Genomic DNA, 22,277 nt, shown 5'->3' with positions numbered 1-22,277 from the left:
CTATTTTTGTTTCCTGTTTTATTATTCTGTTTAATACCAATATATTGACTTTGGAAAGTCATTCCAACTTATGATGACAATCTGTAATGTTTTCTAAGCAAATATAAATGCTGTAGATGGATAGCTGGTGTACCTGGTCACTATACATAGCTGACATATGAAAAGCTGTTCAGAAGGAGTACTTAGCTTTTAAAACTTGATTCTGTAAAGCTAGAAGACTTGAGAACTGAAGTTTGTCGTAGCATTTTTATATATCATTTTGCTGCTTCACTGCTGTGACAGTCTCAATTAAGAATATTCTTCCTCCGTAAGGCTCTGACCTTACTGAGTTCACAGAATAGCTGTGGTTTGAGGTTAAATTGGGTTCTGCAGTAAATGAAACTGCTGGATATTGGCTTTATTTGTTACAGAAAAACTGATCTTATTCACTGAAAGCAATGAGAATTAATGCAGGAGATAAATAAGTTCTCTGTGCTGCTGCAGCAAAAGGAGCATGGTCAGCAGGTTGAGAGAGGGGATTCTCCCCCTCTACTCTGCTGTTCTGAGACCCTGTCTTGGTTTAAGCCCAGCCAGTAACTCGGAACCATACAGCTGCTCACTCACTCCTGTGAAAAGTCCTTGATCAGGGTAAACACACTGATGTTTTAGTTGTTGCTATCAGCATTGTTCTTGGATTAATGCCAAAACACAGCACTGCACCAGCTATGAAGGAGAAAAATAACTTATACAACTGAACCCAGGACGGTATCCACCCCTTATTCCATCCCATTTATGTCTTGCTCAGGTCTGATTCGGAGAAAACTTCAGGAACAAACTTGCCAACAAAGTTTTCAAGCTGACAAGCAGGTATTCTTTATTGTGGCACCAGGAGACACGGGGAATAGCCCCTCCTAACGTGTGTCCCCGTATTGCTATACAAGCCATCCTTATATAGTCCCTGGGCATACATACATATTCATGAGGCTACGTATGGATTACATAATCTTCCAGAGAGTTCCCCGCATGCGTACAGAATTGTGGTGGTGGTCTCTGAGGGTCGTTTACTTCTTCCAACAGTCTTCATCACTTCTGGCAGCCTTTGAAGCACGCGCAGTAGATGCTCATACCAGTTTAATTGGTTCGTTAGCACCAGAGACATAATAATCCTCCTATCCTCCTACTTATCAGTTAGTTCAACTGTAGCCCATCCTGGACATCTGTGGTTCCCAGATACTCCTTAATCCTGTGTCCTGTTCTTCTAGACTGTTTTTGTTAAAACTATGCCAACTATAACGATTTATCTTGTGAGAATTCTCAGTATGTTCTCTAGCTGTACTCTATTTTTTTTCGATGTATCATGCACCTCAATAATTTTCCATTGCTACTATTACAAAGCCATCAAACTTAATATTACTTAAAACTGATTCTAAAGGTTTTTATATATTCCATTTTGTGATTTTGTGCCCCCTTGTCTCAGGTCCCACATTTTTTTCAATATGCCATCGCTTTTTGTCTTATATATATATAGATATATACACACATATGCACACACACACATATATATACACACACACACAAAGAGACAAATATCATTCCCTATTCCACGGAACTTCCCTATAATGTTCGTTGAGTTCATTCAGTACATGATGTTGGGCTTCATCTGTCGTGTTTCACGGCAGGAGAGACAGTGTATAGTGTTGGATTGTTGCCCGCTGATGATGCCACTGATCTCGTCTGGTCTCATCAAAGTTGATCCTTTGCTGGGGTGATGATCACACTGAAGTCGGGTTCAGTCAATGCTGACCTGAGGACAGTACTAGGAGACTCCTGCTGCTGCTGACTTTATTCTCTGCTGATAGACATTGCAGCATATATTTTCTTTTGAAAGCCCAGAGTGGCAGAGAGAGGCATTTAGCTGATGGGCTATAGGAGTGTTACATAGAAGGCAACAGAATATAATTGAGTTCACTGGCTGTTTTCACCCAAAATTAAATTCCATTGGGGTACACACCAGACTTCCCCATCTTCCCGCATCACTCACCAAGTACATCAAGGTCCCTGAGCAAAAGGAATCCCTTGAGTGGGTTTCACTTTACCTTAAGCAGGAATAACTCAGACTGTCTTCCCCAGCAAACTGGGCTGCCTTTGACTCCAGTTTATATTGAGTTCTAGCATGTCCAGTACGGCAGCACTCAGCGGTGGAGTGCCCTCATTTACGCCACAATAATCTACTGTTAGTCACCACTCTCCATTAGATTTTAGTATTGGCCATATGGGGCAATTAACGGTTGAGCGTATCCTGCTGATCTCTTCTTGAGTCTCCAATTCACGGACCAGCTTATGGATGGTAATCAGAGTCTCTGTTGGTACGATACTGTTGCTGCTGCACCATTGCAGTAGTGATTTGCACCTATTTTTTGTCAATCTTTGCAGTCCCACAACAGAAGGATCCTCTGAGAGACCAGGCAAGATGTGAATACACTGGCTTTATTTCATCTGTCTCTAAGGCAGCTATACCAAAAGCCCACTGGAACCCTTTTAGGTCCTTGAAGTACTCGCTCCTGAGCCTAGGATGCACAGAGCCTCTTGACCAGTCACAAAAGGAGTGCTTTTGCCACTACTTACCAGTTAGGCTGATTTCAGCCTTCAATACAGCCAGATCTTGTGGCTCCTGTCACTTGTCCTGGGTTCAGCTGTAACAGTTGTTTTTCTCCTTCCTAGTAGCTGGTGCAGTGCTGTCTTTTGACTTCAGTGCAAGAACAGTGCTGATAACACACCAATGTTCTTAGTTGATGCAAAGTAATGCTTACTCTGACCAAGCACATCCTCATTCTCATCCTATGCCAATGAGGAGGGACACAGGAAGCTGGGAGGAAGCAGAAACAGGACACATGACCCAAACCAGCCAAAGGGGTATTCCATACCACAGCACATCATGCCCAGTATAGAAACTGGGGGGAGTTATCTGGAAGGCCCAGATCGCTGTTCGGGTCAGGCTGGGTATTGGTCGGCAAGTGATGAGCAATTGTATTCTCTCCCCTTAATATTTCCCTTATCATTATTATTATTAGTGGCAGCAGTAGTAGCATTGTATTACACCTTAGTTACTGGACTGTTCTTATGTCAGCCCATGGGATTTACATTCTTTAGATTCTCCTCCCCATCCCTTAAGAAGCAGGGGGAAATAAGGGGGAGAGTGAGCGAGCAGCTGCATGGTTCTGAGTTACCAGATGGGCTTAAACCATGAAATAACTCCAGAAATAAAAATGGGTTCTACCCCTTGATAGCTTGAGGGCATCAGGGTACACGGGGCACCAGTATCTACTACAGCCTTATACTCCTGTGGGACTGATATGCCAGGCCATCTGATATCCACGTCCTTGAGCAAAAGAAATCCCACAAGTGGATTTACCTTTACCTTAAGCAGGAATAACCCAGACTGTCTTCCCCAGCAAATTCTTTATGTGCACCACAAGAACTTTATCCCCTTCTACAGTATGTAAATTTCTGACTGGGCTGGGCCAGCCCTGTTGGCAGATCCTTTGGTGCTGACCAACCAGGTGGCTTTTGGTAAATGTGTATCCCAGTGTTTGAAAGCCCCATCACGAAATGCTCTCTGTGTAGTTTTTAACAGCCCATTGTACCGTTTGATTTTCCCAGAGGCTGGTGCCTGGTAGGGGATGTGATATACTCACTCAATGCCATGCTATTTGGCCCAAGTGTCTATAAGGTTCTGGAAATGAGTCCTGTTCTCTGACTCGGTTCTCTCTGGGGTGCTGTGTTGCCACAGAATCTCTTTTTCAAGGCATAGGATAGTGTTCTGGGCACTGGCATGGGGGACACTGTATATTTCCAGCCAGACAGTTGTTGCTTCCATCATGGTAAGTACATGGGGCTTGCCTTGGTGGGTCAGTGGCAGTGTGATTTAGTTAATCTGCCAAGCCTCCTCATATTTGTATTTCAGCCTTCATCCTCCATACCAGGTATTATTTAACCACTTGGCTTGCTTAATTGCAGCACATGTTTCACATTAATGAGTAACCAGGGTCATAGTGTCCATTTTTAAATCCACCCCTTGATCATGAGTCCATCTGTATGTTTCATCTCTACCTTGATGATCTGAGGTGTCATGGGCCCACAGGGCTAAAATAATTCACCCTTATGATGTTAATCTAAATCCACCTGAGCCACTTTACTCTTAGCAGCTTTATCCACCTGTTGGTTGTTCCGGTGTACCTCAGTGTCCCGACTCTTGGGTACATGTGGCATACCTTCACCACCAGGTTCTGTACCCAGGCAGCAATACTATGTCTCAGTGCAGCAGCCCAGATGGCTTTCCCTTTGTACTGCCAGTTACTCTGCTTCCAGTGCTGCAGCCCCCTCCACAGGGCATTTGCCACCATCCATGAGTCAGTATAGAGATAAAGTATTGGCCATTTTTCTCATTCAGCAATGTCCAAGGCCAGCTGGATGGCTTTCACCTCAGCAAACTGACTCGATTCACCCTCTGCTTCAACAGTTTCTGCAACTTGTCATCAGGGACTCCATACAACCCTGGTCAGTCCATGATGACTTCTAGGATTCCTGAATGACTGTGATTTCCTATTTGAGCTCGTTGTGTGTTTAGTGCATCCCACTTATTCCATGTTGTTGAAGAAACAATTCAGGAGGTTCTTGGAGGGTGTGGGAGATAACTTCCTGACCCAGCTCATGAGTGAGCATACATGGGGAGTTGCCCAGCTAGATTTATCATTCACAAACAGAGAAGGACTGGTGGGTGATGTGATGATTGGAGGCCGTCTTGGGTAAAGCAATCATTAAATGATTGAATTTTCAATTCTTGGAGAAGTCAGGAAGGTGGTCAGCAAAACTGCCACCTTATATTTCTGGAGGGCTGACTCTGGCCTATTTAGTATGCTAGTTGGATACATTACTGAAGGACAAAGGGATTCAGGAAGGCTGGACACCTTTCAAGACTGAAATCTTCAAGGTGTAGGAGAAGGTAGTCCGTATGTGCTGAAAAGGGCAACAAAAAAAAGGGCAAGAAAGCTGTTGAAGGATCTGGAGAATAAGTCTTAAGAGGAACAGCTGAGGGAACTGGGGTTGTGTAGTCTGGAGAAGAGAGGGCTCATGGGGGACTTTATCTCTCTCTACAACTACCTAAAAGGATGTTGTAGTGAGTTGGGGGTTGGTCTCCTCTCCCAAGTAACAAGAAATAGGACAAGATATAATGGCCTCCAGCTGCTCCAGCAGAGGTTTCGATTGAATATTAAGAAAAATTTCTTCACAGAGAGGATAATCAGGTATTGGAACAGGCTTCCCATTGAAGTGGTGGAATCACCATCCCTGGAAGTGTTCATAAATCCTGTGGATGAGTCTCTTAGTGATATAATTTAGTGGTGGACTTGGCAGTCCTGGGGAAATGGTCAGACTTGATGATTTTAAAGGTATTTTCCAACCTAGTTGATTCTATGACTTTATAGTTCCATGTAGCACATAGTAAAACCATAGAGTACCCCGTGGCGTGTACCTCCTATATCTTCCCTCTTGAGCAATAGGGCACCTTTTGTTAGTAGCTGAAGGAGGTGATCCTGCCCCTTTATTCTGTTCTCGTGAGACCTCACTTGGAGTACTGTGTGCAGTTCTGGTGTCCTCAACATAAGAAGGACATGGATCTGTTGGAACAAGTCCAGAGGAGGGCCACAAGAATGATCAGGGGACTGGAGCACCTTTCATATGAGGCTGAAAAAGTTGGGACTGTTCAGCCTGGAGAAGAGAAGGCTGTGTGGAGACCTCATAGCAGCCTTCCAGTATCTGAAGGGGGCCTATAGGGATGCTGGGGACTGTAGTGATAGGACAAGGGGTAATGGGCTAAAACTTCAACAGGGGAAGTTTAGATTGGATATAAGGAGGAAATACTTTCCTGTTAGTGTGGTGAGGCACTGGAATAGGTTGCCCAAGGAGGTTGTGAATGCTTCATCCCTGGCAGTGTTCAAGGCCAGGCTGGACGAGGCCTTGGATGATATGGTTTAGAGCGAAGTGTCCCTGCCCATGGGAGGGGGGTTGGAACTTGATGATCTTAAGGTCCTTTCCAGCCCTAACTATTCTATGATTCTATGTGAGTCTGTACATATGGGGAGCTGGTTAGATTGGATAGATCATCTCTCAGTTCTTTGAACTCCTGGGTCAGGAGTTTTTCCACAACTGAAATGATGGAAGGGGTGAGATTGTCTTCAAACTCTCAGAGATGCTGCATCCCTCCTGCTCATTGATGCCAATGAGTGGGCTTATGATGATGGTGCACTCCATGTAAGTTTCCGCCACATGGATCATGTACATTTGACTTCATCTGGATCTACAGGTGCATTCCTGGCATCTGGCTTATGATAGATCACCTCTAGAATAGCTAATTTTCTCAGGTACTGGGGGCCTTTCTCTGTCATGGTCTACTTGCCTGGGTGACATATAACATAGTCCTTGTAGATATACCTTTCCTTCACATCTGCCAAGATCCACCTCCAGAGGCTGAGGAGCCATTTCTCTTTGTCAATCGCTTTGTCAATTCCCCCTTCCCTGGCAAGTGGTCCCAGCTGCTTTGCTACCCTCTAGTTCATGACTGTTGGCCCCATTGTCCCAGCATCGGAGCATCCAGGTGATGATGAAATTTTTTTTGCATATTCCACAGCTCATTCAAGGACAGGGATTAAGAAGTCACCTCTTCCTCTGTTTCTTGTACTAATTCCTCTCATTCAGATGTCATCCCCTCTAATTCGTGCATTGAGTTTTCATCATCTTCGCTATACGAGTTGCTTTTCATGCTTTTATTTTGCTTTTTCTCTTGCTTATACTGGCTAATGATATTGGCATGGACTGGCTTTTTGGTTCAGCTGCAGTGCCAGCTACTGGGGTTGGAGTGGCTTCAGTGTCTTTCCATGGAGTTGGAGTGATTGTTGTGCTCCTTGCTGGGGATGGAGCAGTCATGTTGTCCGTTGCTTTGCCATCAGATCCAAAGACATCTTTTTCCTTCTTATAGAACAGGGCTCTGTAGGCGTAGGCCAAACCCCAGCATGTTGTGGGGATTTGTTCCTCTCTGGTATTGCCAGGACAACAGCACACCTTGTCTAAGAGTTCTGCTAATATTTCTAGATTTTGCACTTGTTCAAGGGTAAAGTTCCAAAGCACTGGAGGGGCCCATTGGCCTAGATACTTGCCCATGCTGTCCCACACACCCTGCCACTCATGACTGTCCAGTCTCAGGGAAGATTTCTTTGTGGCATTTTTAGATAGTTGTTTAACCTTAGACAGACCCGAGGCTGATCCTGTTTTGCTTCTGAGATCAGCCAATATCAGGCATTCTCAGGGTGGTATGGCCATAGGTAAAATTTATGCAGTATATGCAGCAACATGCAGATTCCTAGCAAAAGGAGCAGGCTCGTTTCAGGGCATTCAAAGGATATTTAAAATGTTTAAAATTCTCAAATGCTACTGTAAATAACCTGGTGGCAGAGCGGAAGGTGTGGGAATATGTATCCTTCATAGGTTGGCCCTCCAAAGGGGGGAAAAAGAAGTGTAATTTTTAACAATTCCCATTACATGCCTCCTAAAGTATAGAGGTGACGGCCATACCGAGAATGCGTACCAGATCAGTTTTACAATAATTCTATTGTATTACAAGACATTGTCATAAAGTACAAGAAAACGACAACCTTAGCCCAGGCCCCAAAACTGATCAACTCTAAACTAGCAAATATTGGCTGCAAGTAAGGTATGACATAATGAAACTCGGACTAAGTGCAACAATTCCAAGAGCCAATAAATTAGCATTGTGATGAGTGACTATTAATCTGAAACAGTAAATGCTTATCACAAATACATTTTGACACACTCCGGTCAGATCTGTCGTTATCTTTTGCTTTAAGAAAAGATCATGACACTTGGAAAAAAATATACTGTTAGATTCTGATTCAAATGTAATGATGACAATGGAAGATACAGATTCGTGCTGTTGTTCAGCATGTAGTATTTGGAAAAGGCATTTGATAGTAAATGAAGACAAAGAAGGCCAGATGTTGGTAGCTCCAGATAGTGGGAATAGTCATAGAAATAACTACAGAGGGAGTGATAATTTTAGTTCTATAGCAGGGAGAACCCCAGCACAACAACATCCTGTACTAGTGGCTTCTTTCTGTCAGGCTGTAGGTCCAGGAGGAAAGCCTGTATTTGTTAGAGCGCCTTTCAATACTTCTGACTTAATGAATTGGAAGGAATCAGCTGGATCATATAGAGAAAACCCGGAGAAAATGTATAGCTCTTTCAAGATGGTCATTGAAAATCATAATCCAGATTGGAAAGATATACAAGTTTTATTAAATCATTTTTACAAACCAGAAGAAAAAAAAAAAGGTAATGGAAATACGATAAGACCCCTAGGAATCAATCAGTGTGTCTTTTGCAAAGAGCCAAGGACACTGGAAAAATGAGTTCCCCCTCCAAAAAATAAAGCATCAGCCAGCCTCGGGAAATACGTCCTGAAGCTGATTTACTTATAATGGGAACTGAAATCTGAATGAAAGCTGGAGAATGAAAATGAAGTTTTTAGTAGATATGGGAGCAAAACATTATTATAAATACTTGTAAAGGACCCTTGAGTCAATTTTCTATTGTTGGAGCCAGAGGAAAGCAAGAGGTTAAATCATTCTTAAAACCACTGAAATGTAAAATTGGAGGTTTGGTGTTTTTTTTTTTTTTGGTACTTACCAGGGTGCCCAGTGCCTTTTCTAGGATGGGATTTATTAAACAAACTAGGAGCACAAATTAATTTTGAAAACGGAAAGGTCCAATTTCATTTACCTAAAGCTAATGCTTGGCAAGCTCAAGTATATTTATTAGACGGAGACAGAAAACAAAGAAAAAGAATTTGAAAACGTTCCAGAGGAAATAAAGAATGCACTTACTCCTTTTGTATGAGCAACTGAAAATCTGGAAAAGTAAAAAATGTTCAACCGGTGAAAACTGAACTGAAATCAGGAGTTTGGTAAGAAAGAAACAATACCCTATCAGTAGGGAAGACAGAAAAGGTCTGGAGACAATAGTGAATAATTTTCTTCAAATATGGACTTTTGAGATAATATCAATCTGAATAGAATAGAATCCCATTCTTCCAGTGAAAAAGCATATACATTGTTAACAACTATTCTTTTGCATACCTTTGGAAGAAAACAGCCAAAACATTTTTGCCTTTGAATGGGAGGACCCACTGACTGGGAAGATAACTTAGGTCTTCTGGACTGTGTTACCACAAGGATTCAAAAATAGTCCAACCATCTTTAAACAGTCCTGGCCAAGGAACTGGAGTAGTGTCCAGGTAAGGAAAACCAAATAACCCTTCTTCAGTATATGGATATTTTATTGAGGGCAGATACTGCTGAGATCTGTAAAGAAAAGACTTATCCTCCTAAATTTCTTAGGAAGGGCTGGGTACTGAGTATCAGAAAAGAAAGTACAAATTGTAAACCAGACTGTCTCAGATTTGAGATTTCCCAGAGACAATGAAAATTGGGAAACGACAGAAAACAAGCCATTTGTAGAATGTGCCATCCTCCCCCCGCCCCCACAATCTAAATGAAAAAAAATAATTGATTCTAATCATGACTGTTTGCAAATTATCGAACAGGCATATGCTAGTGGGCCAAGTTTGAAAGATGTTCCTCTTGAAGCTCCAAAGAACTATATACCAATGGAAGCAACGTTCTTGTGAGATGAGAGAGGAAGGCTGGCTATGCTGCAGTAACCCTAATTGAAGATTGAGAAATTAAAGCATTCAGAAATAATTGCCTTAACTAGAGCTCTAGAACTGACTGAAGGATAAAGAGTTAATCATGCCCATGGAGCTATTTGGAAAGAAAAAGGACTTTTATTGCCAGCGGTACACCTGTAAAATATGGGACAGAGATCTTAAACTTATTAAAAACAATACAAAACCCAAAGGAAGTTGCTATAATCCATTGCAAGGCCCACCAGAAATGAAATCCTAATGTAATTCAAGGAAACCAGAGAGCAGATGAGGCTGAAAAACGTATGGCACTGAGTGCCACAATTTATGTTCTAATTCCATCAAAAGAAATAGAACCCCTGGAATGTAAGGATAAAGAAGATAAATTGGCCAATCTACTACAGTGCAAAAAGGGCAAGAAATGATGGTGGATCACATCACATGGACCATCTATACTGACTGCTGAAATGATGAAAAAACTGACAATTAAAACTCATGATGAGATGCTGTCATTTAAACCCAGCGGCAATTAAGTAACATGCAGCTGCTTCCTCACCCCCCCTTCCTGGGTGGGACGGGAGGAGAATCAGAAGAATGTAAAAACCACAGGTTCATATAAGAACACTTTAATAACTAAGATTAAGTACAATATAATACTACTACTACCACTACTACTAATAATAATAATAATAGGGGAATAACAAGGAAAGAGATATAAAACTAAAAGGGGAAAGGGACAAAAAAAACCAATGATAACCAATAACAGTGATGCACAATACAATTACTCACCACCTGCTGACCAATACCCAGTCCGACCTGAGCAGCGACCAGTCCCTTCCAGGTCACTCCCCCCCCTGCTTTATATACTGGGCATGATGTACTGTGGTAAGGAATACTCCTTTGGCTAGTTTGGGTAAGGTGTCCTGTCTCTGTTCCCTCCTGGCTTCTTGTGCCCCTCCTCACTGGCAAAGCATGAGAAACTGAGAAGTCTTTGATTGGGGTAAGTGCTACTTAGCAAAAACTAAAACGTCTGTGTGTTATCAGTATTATTCTCAGGCTAAAGCCAAAACACAGTACAGTGCCAGCTACTAGGAAAAAAAAAACAACTCTATCCCAGCTGAAACCAGGACAGTATCCACTCCTTATTTCATACTGTTCACATCATGCCAGGTCTCATGCTTCCCACCATCATCTTTCCTGTATTTTGATATAAATATATTCATATATTTATATATACAGAGAGATATCATTCCCTTAGTTTATGGAACATCCCTAGAAAATTTTGTTAAGTTCATTTAGTCCATGACTTGGGGCTGTCATAGCAGTCTCTCAGGGCAGGAAAGATGGTTGGTGTGTGGTGTTAGATTGTAGCATGTTGAAGCCAGTTCAGATTCGATCATCTGCTGCACTTGTCCAGTTTTATCAAAATTCATTAATGTGGTGATCAAAAGGGACTCAGGTTCAAATCCTCAAATCCAGAGCAGAGGGGACAGGTGCCCCGAGGTGTCAAGTGCAGTGATGGATGTATAGCCTCCATGAAAGTGATCATATTCAATAGTATACAGCATCATACAGTTTAATTCATTAATTATTTTCACCCAAAAATAAAATCTATCTGTTGTGGTTTAAACCAAGCTGGTAACTTAAGTCCCACGCAGATGCTTGCTCACATACCCCCTTCCCCCTCCCTGGGCAGGATGGGGAGTAGAATATAAAGAATGTGAAACCTGTGGGTTGAGATAAAAACAGTTTAAAAACTAAAGTACAATATACTACTACTAATAATAATAAGGGAAATAACAAGGAGAGAGAACATTAAACTGAAAGTGGAAAGGGGAAAAACAAACCAATCGAACAAAAAACAACAAATACAAGTGATGCACAGTACAGTTGTTCACCACCCGCTGACTGATGCCCAGCCCAACCTGAGCAATGATTGGTCCTTTCCGGGTAACTCCCCCCAGTTTATATACTGGGCATGATGTGCTGTGGTATGGAATATCCCTTTGGCTAGTTTGTGTCAGTTGTCCTGGCTCTGCTCCCTTCTGGCTTCTTGTGCCCCTCCTCACTGGCAGAGCATGAAATATTGCAAATTACTTGATCAGGTAAAGTTCTACTTAGCACACTAATGTTTCAGTTGTTGCTATCAGCATTATTCCAAGACTAAAGGCACAACACAGTGCTATACCAGCCACTAGAAAGAAAATTAACTCAATCCCAACTGAAATCAGGACACTATGGTATGGAATATCCATATGGAGTGTGATTGCTCTGCCTGGAGGTGGATGAGGACCCAACCAAGAGCTTATAGGTCAGTATTAAAGGGAGGGTAGGGACAGGGGACATTACAGTGAGTGTCTGCTATAGGCCACCTGACCAGGAAGAATGAAAGATCATGCCCTCTATAGACAGAAAGGTGTGGCCTCATGTTCACAAGCCCTGGGGCTCATGGGGGGATTTCAACCACCCCTATATATGTTGGAGGGACAACACAGCAGGGCACAAGCAATCAGGGAGGTTCCTGGAATGCACTGATAATAACCTCCTTCTCCAAGTGATAGAGGAACCAACAAGGACAGGGACTATTTTGGACTTTGTTCTCACCAACAAGGAGGGGCTGGTGGGGAATGTGACACTGGAGGGAAGCCTTGACTGCAATGACCACCAAATGGTGGAGTTTGAGATCCTTAAGGTGGTAAGGAGGGTGTGCAATAAGCTGGCTACCCTGCATTTCAGGAGGGCAGACTTTGGCCTCTTGAAGGATCTGCTTGTTGGAGTGCCATGGGATAAAGCCCTGGAGGGAAGAGGGGGCCCAAGAAAGCTGGTTAATATTAAAGGATCACCTCCTCCAGGCTCAGAAGCAATGCATCTCAACTAAGAAGTTGAGTAAGAGTGCCAGGAGGTGTGTGTGGATGAACAACGAGCTCCTGGACAAACTCCAGCATAAAAAGGAGGCCTACAGAGGGTGGAAGCAAGGATGGGTAGCCTGGGAAAGACATAGCGAAATTGTCTGAGCAGGCAGGGATCAGGTTCGGAAAGCTAAAGCCCTGACAGAACTGAATCTGGCCAAGGATATTAAAGTCAACAATAAAAGCTTCTGTAAGTACATTGGGGATAAAAGGAAGACAAGGGAAAATGTGCCTCCCCTCCTTCTGGGAATGGGAGACCTGGTCACCTGGGGCATAGAGAAGACTGAGGTATTCAATGACTTCTTTTGCCTGTGTCTTCACTGGCAAGTGCTCCAGCCACACCACCCAAGTCACAGAAGGCAAAGGCAGGGACTGGGAGAATGAGGAACTGCCTGCTGTAGGAGATCAGGTTTCATATCATCTAAAGAACCTGAAGGTGCACAAGTCCATGGGACCTGAGATTCATCTGCGAGTCCTGAGGGATTTGAATGATGTTGTTGCCAAGCCGTTATCCATTATTATCCATTGAGAAGCCGTGGCAATCTGATGAAGTTCCTATTGAATCGAAAAGGGGAAATATAGCCCCATTTTTAAAAAGGGCAAAAAGTAAGACCAGTCAGTCTTGCCTTGGTGCCTGGCAAGATCATGGAGCAGATCCTCTTGGAGAGTATGCTAAAGCAGAAGGAGGTGATCTGCAACAGCCAACATGGCTTCACTGAGGGCAAATTGGGCCTGATAAATTTGGTGGCCTTCTATGATGGGGCCATAGCACTGGTGGATAAGGGAAGAGTGACTGACATAATTTACCTGGACTTGTGGCAGACCATTTGACACTGTCCCGCATGACATCCTTGTCTCTAAACTGGAGAGGTATGGATTTGACAGATGGACCACTCAGTGGATAAGGAATTGGCTGGATGTTCACCCTCAGAGTTGTGGCCAACAGCTTGATGTCCAAGTGGAGACCGGTGATGAGTGGTGTTCTTCAGGGGTTGGTATTGGGACCGGCATTGTTCAACATCTTTGTCAGGAACATGGACAGTGGGATTGAATGGACCCTCATCAAGTTTGCCGATGACACCAAGCCATGTGGTGTGGTTGACATGCTGGAGAGATACCATACAGAGGGATCTTGACAGGCTCAAGAAGTGAGCCAGTGCAAACCTCATGAAGTTCAACAAGGCCAAGTGCACCTGAGTTGGGGCAATCCCAAGCACAACTACAGGCTCTGTGGAGAATGGATTGAGAGCAGCTCTGAGGAGAAGGACTTGGGGCTCTTGGTTGATGGGAAGCTCAACATGTGCCAGCAGTGTGTGCTTGCAGCCCAGAAAGCCAACTGTGTCCTTGGCTGCATCAAAAGCAGCATGACCAGCAGATGGAGGGAGGTGATTTACCCCACCTGGAGTACTGTGTTCAGATATGGGGCCCCCAACACAAGAGGGAAATGGACCTGCTTGAGCAAGTCCAGAGGAGGGCCATGAAGATGATCAGAGGGCTGGAACACCTCTGTGAAGACAGGCTGAGAGAGTTGGGCTTGTTCACTCTGGAGAATAGAAGGCTCTGGGGACACCTTATAGGTGTCCTTCCAGTACCTAAAGGGGGCCTACATGAAATCTGGAGAGGAAGTTTTTGCAAGGGCATGTAGTAACAGGACAAGGGGGAATAGCTTTAAAATGAAAGGGGAGAAACCAGCCAAAACCAGGACAGTATCCACATCTAATTCCAGATCATTTTTGCCAGGTCCCAAACTTCCCAGTACACCATCACCTTTCCTGTCTTTTGCTGTATACATGCAGATATTATTCCTTTAGTCTATGGAACAACCCTAGAAAAGTTTGTTGAGTTCTTTTAGTCTATGACTTCAGGCTTCTCCTATTTCCTCCAGGGGAGGAAAGATGGTGTATGGTGTTGGATTGTTGTATGCTGAAGCCCATTCAGATTCCATCACTGCTACTTCTGTCTAGTTTCATCAAAGTTAATTCTTCATTAATATGGTGATCAGAATGGAGATGGGTTCAGATCCTCAAATCTGGAGGGGCAGAGATGATATGAGGTGCCTAGTGTGGTGATGGGCATATAGCTGCTATGCAAATGATAATATCCAGTGTTCAGCACTCTTAATGCAATGGCTATCCTCACCCAAAATCAAGTACCCCTTTGGTACAGACCAGACTTCCCCAGCCTCCCCTATTACTTGCCAAATGTACCCAGATCCTTGAACAAAAGTGATCTCACAAATGGGTTTGTGTTTGCCTGAGTCAGGAATAACCCATCCTGTTTTCCCTATCATAGTCTTTATACCCACTATAGGACCTTTATCCCCTTCTACAGTACATAAAGGTTTTGTTTGGGCTGGGTCAGCCTGGTTGGCAGATCCCCTAGTGTTTACTAACCAGGTGGCTTTTGCCAAATATGTATCCCAATTTTTTAAGGTCCCTCCACCCATTGCTCTCAACACAGTCTTCAACAGCCCATTGTACCATTTGATTTTCCCAGAGGCTGGTGCATGGTAGGGGATGTGATATACCCACTCGATGCCATACTCTTTGGCCCAAGTGTCTATGAGGTTGTTCCAGAAATGAGTCCTGTTGTCTGACTCAGTTTTTTCTGGGGTGCCATGTCACCACAAGACTTGTTTCTTAAGGCACATGATAATGTTCAGGCAGTGGCATGGAGCACAGAATATGCTTCCAGCCATCCGGTGGTTGCTTCCACTGGTTGGTGAGAGTATAATATAGTCAATCTGCCAGGCCTCCCCATATTTGTACTTCAGCCATCGTCCTCCATACCAGAGAGTTTAGCCACTTGCCTTGCTTAATTGCAGAGCATATCATATTCATGAATAACCTGGGTGATAGTGTCCATGGTCAAGTCTACACCTCGATCACGAGTCCATCTATATGTTTCATCTATTCCTTGATGATCTGAGGTATCATGGGCCCACAGGGCTAAAAATAATTCACCCTTATGTTGCCAATCTAAATCCACCTGAGCCACTTCACTCTTAGCAGCTTTATCCACTTGTTGGTTGTTCCGGTGTACCTCAGTGTCCCAACTCTTGGGTACATGAGCATCTATGTGGCATACCTTCAGCACCAGGTTCTGCACCCAGGCAGCAATACCATGTCTCAGTGCAGCAGCCTGGATGGCTTTCCCTTTGTACTGCCAGTTACTCTGCTTCCATTGCTGCAGCCACCTCCACAGGGCATTTGCCACCATCTATGAGTCAGTATAGAGAACTGGCCATTTCTCTCATTCAGCAATGTCCAAGGCCAGCTGGATGGCTTTTGTCTCTGTGAACTGGGTAGATTTACCTTCTACTTCCTTAGACAATGGGGTCTCCTCAACACGTCACCTCCTCCTCTGGTGACATGGACTGTGGTGACATTCCAAAATCTTTGCCCTATGGCATGTCCATGGTCACTTCCAACATTCCTGGATGACTGGCATTTCCTATTTGACCTCCTTGTATGATCACTGCAACCCACTTAAACCATGTAGCATCAGCTGCATGATGTGTAGAGGATACCTTCTCTTTGAACATCCAGCCCAGCATGGGCAACTGGGGTGCCAGGAGTAGCTGTGGAAATCACTTCTGAAGCAGCTCAAACCCCTTTGTAATCTGCCAGTATCTCTTTTTCAGATGTAGTGGGCCTGGGATCCTCTATATCCCTGACTCCAAAAGCCATGGGGTCAGCTTGGTATTATACCTTAGTTACTGGATTGTTCTCATCTCAACTTGTAGGATTTACATTCTTTCAATTCTCCTCCCCATCCCTCTGGGAGCAGGGTGAGGAATAAGGGGGGAGGGAGTGAGCGAGCAGCTGTGGGGTTCTGAGTTACCAGCTGTGCTTAAACCTTGACAAGTCTACCCTGGAGCTTTCTGCCAGAAGCTCCAGGGAAGACCATTCTCCCTGGCTGCAGTGTAGAGCACATTTTTCACAATTTACATACCCCTCCAAGTAAAAGTGAACTGTGGCCTGCTCTCTGCTGCAAAGGCATTGAGAAAAATGCATTGTCAATATCAATCATGGCATACCACTTGGCTGCCTTTGACTTCAGTTTATATTGAAGTTCTAGCATGTCTGGTACAGCAGCACGCAGTGGTGGCGTGACTTTGTTCAGGCCATGATAATCTGCTATTAGTCTCCAGTAGAGTTTTGTACTTAGCACATTTGGCTATCAAAGGGTGAGCTGGTCCTGTTGAATCACTAGATCTCCAGATGACAAATCAGTTTATGGATGTGAATGAGGGAGTCTCATTTGGTGTGATATTGCCACTGGTGCACTGTTGTGGTCGCAATTGGCACCTGTTGTTCTTCAGCCTTCAGTAACCCCACAGCTGAAGGGTCCTCTGAGACACCAGGCAATGTAGGCAGCTGCTTAATTTTTTTTATCTCCAAGGCAGCTTTACCAGAAGTCTGTCACTTTGGAAATGCAAATGGGTTCTGCCCCTGGGTAGCTTGATGGCTTTAGGACGCAATGTACAAAAGTGTCTACTAGAACTTTATATGTGGGTCTGACATGCCAAGCCAGCTGATCCACTCAGTCCAGTAAACCCAGTTGTCCCTCTCCTGCACCTGGCTGGAGGCAGGGCTCCTCTGGTCTTGGCTATAGGATTCTCCACTTCTTGCAGAAATGGGTTAGAATTCCTTTCCATAGGATCAGGTGTGAGATCAGCCTTTCCACTCTGTCTGGGAAACTGCCCACTGGAGATTGGAGCAGCAACTCTCCTGGAAAAAAACCCGTTTGTGGTTGGTTTTCCTTGCAAGTCATGTACCTGTGCCTCTGGATTGATGTAGGTTTTCCATCCCCCTTTCTCATGTCCTCTCCATGGTCTCAGGTAAAACCATGGAGTACCCTGTTGCCATGGTTTCTTTTATATTCTCCTTGAGAGAAAGGGCAAAGAGTCTCCCTTGGTGCTTCCTGCCAGAGGCTCCAGATAGGACCATTCTACCTGTCTGTGGTGTAGGGCGCTTTTTTTACATCTTGCCCTGTCCAGACTGGTCCAAGGGCTACTGTATGAACTATCTCCTCTATAATTTGTTCAAATGCTTGTTGTTGCTCAGGGCCTCATTTGAAATAATTGTTCTTCCAGGTCACTTGATAGAGAGGGTTTACAATAAGACTGTAATTTGGGATGTGCATTTTCCAAAACCCCACAACAGCTAAGAAAGCTTGAGTTTCTTTCTTGCTAGTTGGTGGAGACATTGCTGTTATTTTGTTGATCGCATCCATTGGGATCTGACAATGTCTGTCTTGCCATTTAATTCCTAAAAATTGGACCTCCTGTGCAGGTCCCTTGATCTTACATTGTTTTATGGAAAGAACAGCCTTTAGAAGGATTTGGATTATTTTCTTCCCCTTTTCAAAAGATTCCTCCACCGTATTTCCCCATACGATGATGTCATCAATGTATTGCAGGTGTTCTGGAGCATCACCCTGTTCCCATGCAGTCTGGATCAGTCCATGGCAGATGGTAGAGCTGCCCCTGGGGCAGTCGATTCCAAGTGTACTGGATGCCCCTCCAAGTAAAAGCAAACTGTGGCCTGCATACATTTTTCAAATATTTTACTATTTTTTTCTGGATCCTGCACCTCTTCAGGGGTCATATCCCAAAACACTGTAGGTGCCTGCTGTCCTAGGTCCTTGATCATACTATCTCACACACCCTGCCACTCATAACTATCCAGCCTCAGGGAAGATTTCCTGGTGGTATTCTTACATAGCTGTTTAACCTTAAACAGGGTCTGAAACATATTCAGCAACATGCTGGTTCCTAGCAAAAGGACCAGGTTGGTTTCAAGGGTATTCAAAGGATATTAAAAAACTTTAAAATTCTCAAATGCTACTGTAATCAATCTGGAGGAGAAGGAAGGAGGGAAGAAAGGAAGCAAGGTGTAGGAAGATATCTCCCCCATATATTGACCGAGAAAAAGCAAAAAGTGTAAGTATTAATAATTCCTATTAGCTGACTCCTTAAGTACAGAGGTGACAGCATTGCTGACTGCACATACCAGATTAGCTTCATGATCGGCATTTCTATCATTTCATAAGCCAGTGTTACAAAGTACAACAAAATTATAATCTTAGCCCAGGCCCTAATAATGATAAACATCACCACAGGGAATACCTACTGCAAGTAAGGTGTTACATATTGCAACTCTGAGACCAAGCACAACTCTGAGAGCAAATAAATCAAAATTGTGACTAGTGACTATTAAACCAATGCAGTGAATGCTTTAACAAATTTGTTTTAACACACTCTGGTCAGATCTGTTATAAATTGAGACCACAACGGATCATAATCCAATTAAAATTGTATTAATTATAGCAAGTAGAATATGAGCAAAAACAGCGCTGGACGACAGGGGAGTCTGCGCTCCGCCAACTGCCGTGCTGATCAGTTCAAACAGCCCCCTTTTTATACATCTTTACTTCCGTGTTCATGAGGTAGTGGAGGTACTCTGCGCATGCTTCAGTTGTTGTTAGGGGGTCGTTTTCTGCCTCCTGGTGGTCGTTGAGGCCGAAGTAAGAAGTCTTCCTCTTTTGACCCCTCTACTCCTATGTCCTTATATGGAGTGGTTTGTCTTATTTCTGCCAGTTCCTGGAACATCTTGCAGTTATCTTATGTTAGCATAAGCGGTCTCTGGTTTAGTTGGTGTAAGCGTTTGCGGTTATCTTATCTCACGTAAGCTGTGTCCGGTGGCTATTTGCATAAGCGGTTTCATATCTTTTTGTTGCCTAACCTTTATTTTGGGCTTAACATATATCTTAATAAACAATACCCTAGTCTATAGTTTCTCACAATCCCCCCTTTTTCTTTTTATCCTATTATTGTTTATTAGACGCTGCTTTCATTCTCGGCACTGCAAATAAACCTTTTTCCCACAATCCCAACATTTATCATAACACTCACAAGGTAATACCTCACAATTACAATAGGCGTAGCCCCCACATGGCATAACACATTCACAACAATCTTCATTCTCATCAATAGATACACTCTTATATTTTGCCCCAGACCTCGTAGTTAAAATAAGCAGTTTAGCTATGTCAAACCATTCTCTAATAAAGTGTAAAATATAGCGTAATATACAAGGCCCAAATATAAGTCCCAGAATCAACATAATAAGTGGTCCTGCTAAAGCAGACAACAAAGTGGTTAGCCAAGGTGAAATATTAAACCAATTTTCATACCATGACCTGCCCGCCTCACGATCTTTCTTACGTTGATCTAACCTTTTCCGGAGTTCAGACATAGTGTCCTGGACTACTCCCGTATGGTCAGCAAAAGAGCAACATTCTTCATTGAGAGCTACACATAACCCTCCTTCCTTTAGGAACAATAGATCTAATCCTCTTCTATTTTGCAGTACTACTTCTGATAAAGACTTTACTGAAGTGGCTAAATTTTGGATAGATCGTTCTATTTTTGCTAAATCCTCATCTACAGCCATCTGTAAACTTTGTAATTCCTGACCTTTTACTAGGGAGGCTATGCCTGTACCTGCTCCAACTCCGCCCGCTATCAGCAATGTAGCTAAGGTTACCACTGTAATTGGCTCTCGTTTTTGTCTATTCAGGTCTCCTTCAAAGTGGCGTAACACCTCCTCAGAGGTGTGATAGATCAGACGAGGAACAATAATCACCTGTACGCAAAACTGAGATTGATTAAACACTTTTAGGGATAGACAAGGCGTTACTCCGATGTCTGAGCAAACCCATTTAGCTCCTGGTGTCGGGATAGCCCATTTATCATTTTTATTCTTGTGTTTCTCTATAGTGTGTTTCTCTATAGTGACTGCTCGGTTGCACAAAGGCTGATACTTTTTGGGCACTGTACCTATACATTTTCCTTGACCTGTTACTAATTGAATAGTAATTCCTTGCGTATGGTTCCTCTGGTCATTCCATGGGCATTCTCGTGGGTTTGAACCATTAGACCATTGAATCCTACCTGGTTTTCCAATTGCCTCAAAATATGGTGGTTTAACATTATAACATAACCAACATTCTTCAGTTAAATTTGGTTTGCTTTCATTAAGGGCACGATAAGAGGCTTGCATTAGATTCCATAAGGGGTCTTTGGATTCTGACAACTCTAGATTCCTGGATATAATGTCATTAGTTGTTTCCGAAAGGGAGTTTGGAGAAGTGGTTGCGACACTTGCGGGGGCAACCTTTTCTTCAGAGAAAGTGGGTGAATTCAGGACCAGATTTGGTCCTACTGGTAGGGGATCGTGGGGCATCGATTTTTTCATTATTCGAAAAATTCCTCCTCTGTCTGCACCTGTTTCCCAATATCTAATTCCCCAATATTTCCCTGCCAGCCAAAAGTCCTGAGCAGGATTTTTTATAGTTATATTGATGCCCACACAAGGATTCGGTTTACTTAAGCAATGACCCCACCGGTCTCCGTGTAATTTAGGTCTCTTGCATCCTTCCGGTGACCACTTTATTTCTAGATATTGGTCTCCAGGTGCGGACCACTCAGATGCCCATGTTTCGCACCCCCAATATGCACAGTAATAATGACCTGGAGAGTTACAGTATACTTTACCAGGGTTTGATGCTGGACATATATAAATTGGTTTACATATATCCGCCTCATATTTATGATCTTCTTCAGTAATTAGGTCATGCAAACTCACATTGAAACTAATTGGGCCCGGTGTAGCTTGTGCTTGGATTGGATTATTTGGATAGTTTATGTTTGTTATTGTCCAGTTCATAGGTTCATGAGGGTTTCCATTTGCTTGGGTTATTATCAATAACAAAACTAACGGTATACCAGGAAAAAGGGTGTCTGTCAATTTTGCCAATTTAAGTATATTTTTACCAGTCCTGGGGAAGTTCGGCCATTGCTGCCTTTGCGTCCCATTGTTCTGGGTCTTTTCTCCACATTTTGTTCCTCCTCTGCCTTGCCCGTCGGCTCGGTTGCTTCGAGTCACGGGGTGTACCATCTTCTCGGCAGCAAGGGAATTCTTCAGGAGAACAGCTGTTTCGGGATTTCTGCCTGTTTATACAGGCTTCCCACTTTGCAGCTTTAACTAATGGGGCAAAGCAAGACACAGTTAGTACTTCCCTTCTGCACGTTATAGCCAAGATTTCAGCCACAAAGGGGACTGGTTCGTTGGAGTGGTAACAATAATATTGAGGGTTTATTCCTTTGGCAAAAATCTCCCACCACTCATGGGATTCCCGAATAATTTCTTGTTTAGACTCTAATTGTTTTAATTTCCACTCAGTGAGAGTTCTTTGGATTTTCCAACACTGTGTGCAAACTCCTATTGGAGGGTATCCATATTCACAGTGTGTCCACCATTTATCCTGACATACCTTACACCTAAAACAAGCAAATGGATAACAATTGCAGTTCAAATTATTACATCTAATTCGTATATCTAGAGTACATATATTATTTACATCAGCATATCTTCTATATTCACTATTGTGTGGTTGCATATGTTTAGCAATTTCCTTCAACACACTTTGTATGCTTCCATATATAATAGATAAAAAGAGAAATAATTATAGCAAATATAAACAGCAATACACACTTTATACCAAAAGGTAATGCAACAAAAAAATCAAATAAAGTCTCTATCATTACG

General features: G+C 43.3%; 1 protein-coding gene across 3 annotated transcripts in view; it reads left to right on the top strand.

Moving 5' to 3' along the window:
• LOC133210717 (zinc finger protein 131-like) overlaps nucleotides 1-18,916 on the top strand; it is a 57,657-nt gene extending 38,741 nt beyond the window's left edge. Inside the window, exon 6 of one of the 3 annotated variants that reach the window (XM_061350385.1) lies at nucleotides 18,085-18,916. In XM_061350385.1, the coding sequence (XP_061206369.1) occupies nucleotides 18,085-18,195 (111 nt within the window). In that variant the 3' untranslated portion in view covers nucleotides 18,196-18,916. The remainder of the gene's footprint in view (nucleotides 1-18,084) is intronic. The other 2 variants (XM_061350380.1, XM_061350384.1) reach the window with 2 other exon arrangements.
• Nucleotides 18,917-22,277: the final 3,361 nt, after the last annotated feature.

Source organism: Neopsephotus bourkii, unplaced genomic scaffold (assembly GCF_033783945.1).
Source record: "Neopsephotus bourkii isolate Nb327-2 ecotype Australia unplaced genomic scaffold, CSIRO-AGI_Nbou_v1 NB_485, whole genome shotgun sequence".
In the NCBI taxonomy this organism is placed as follows: domain Eukaryota; kingdom Metazoa; phylum Chordata; class Aves; order Psittaciformes; family Psittacidae; genus Neopsephotus; species Neopsephotus bourkii.
Note: the sequence above shows the minus strand (reverse complement) of the source record. Positions and strands in the feature narration are given on the sequence as shown.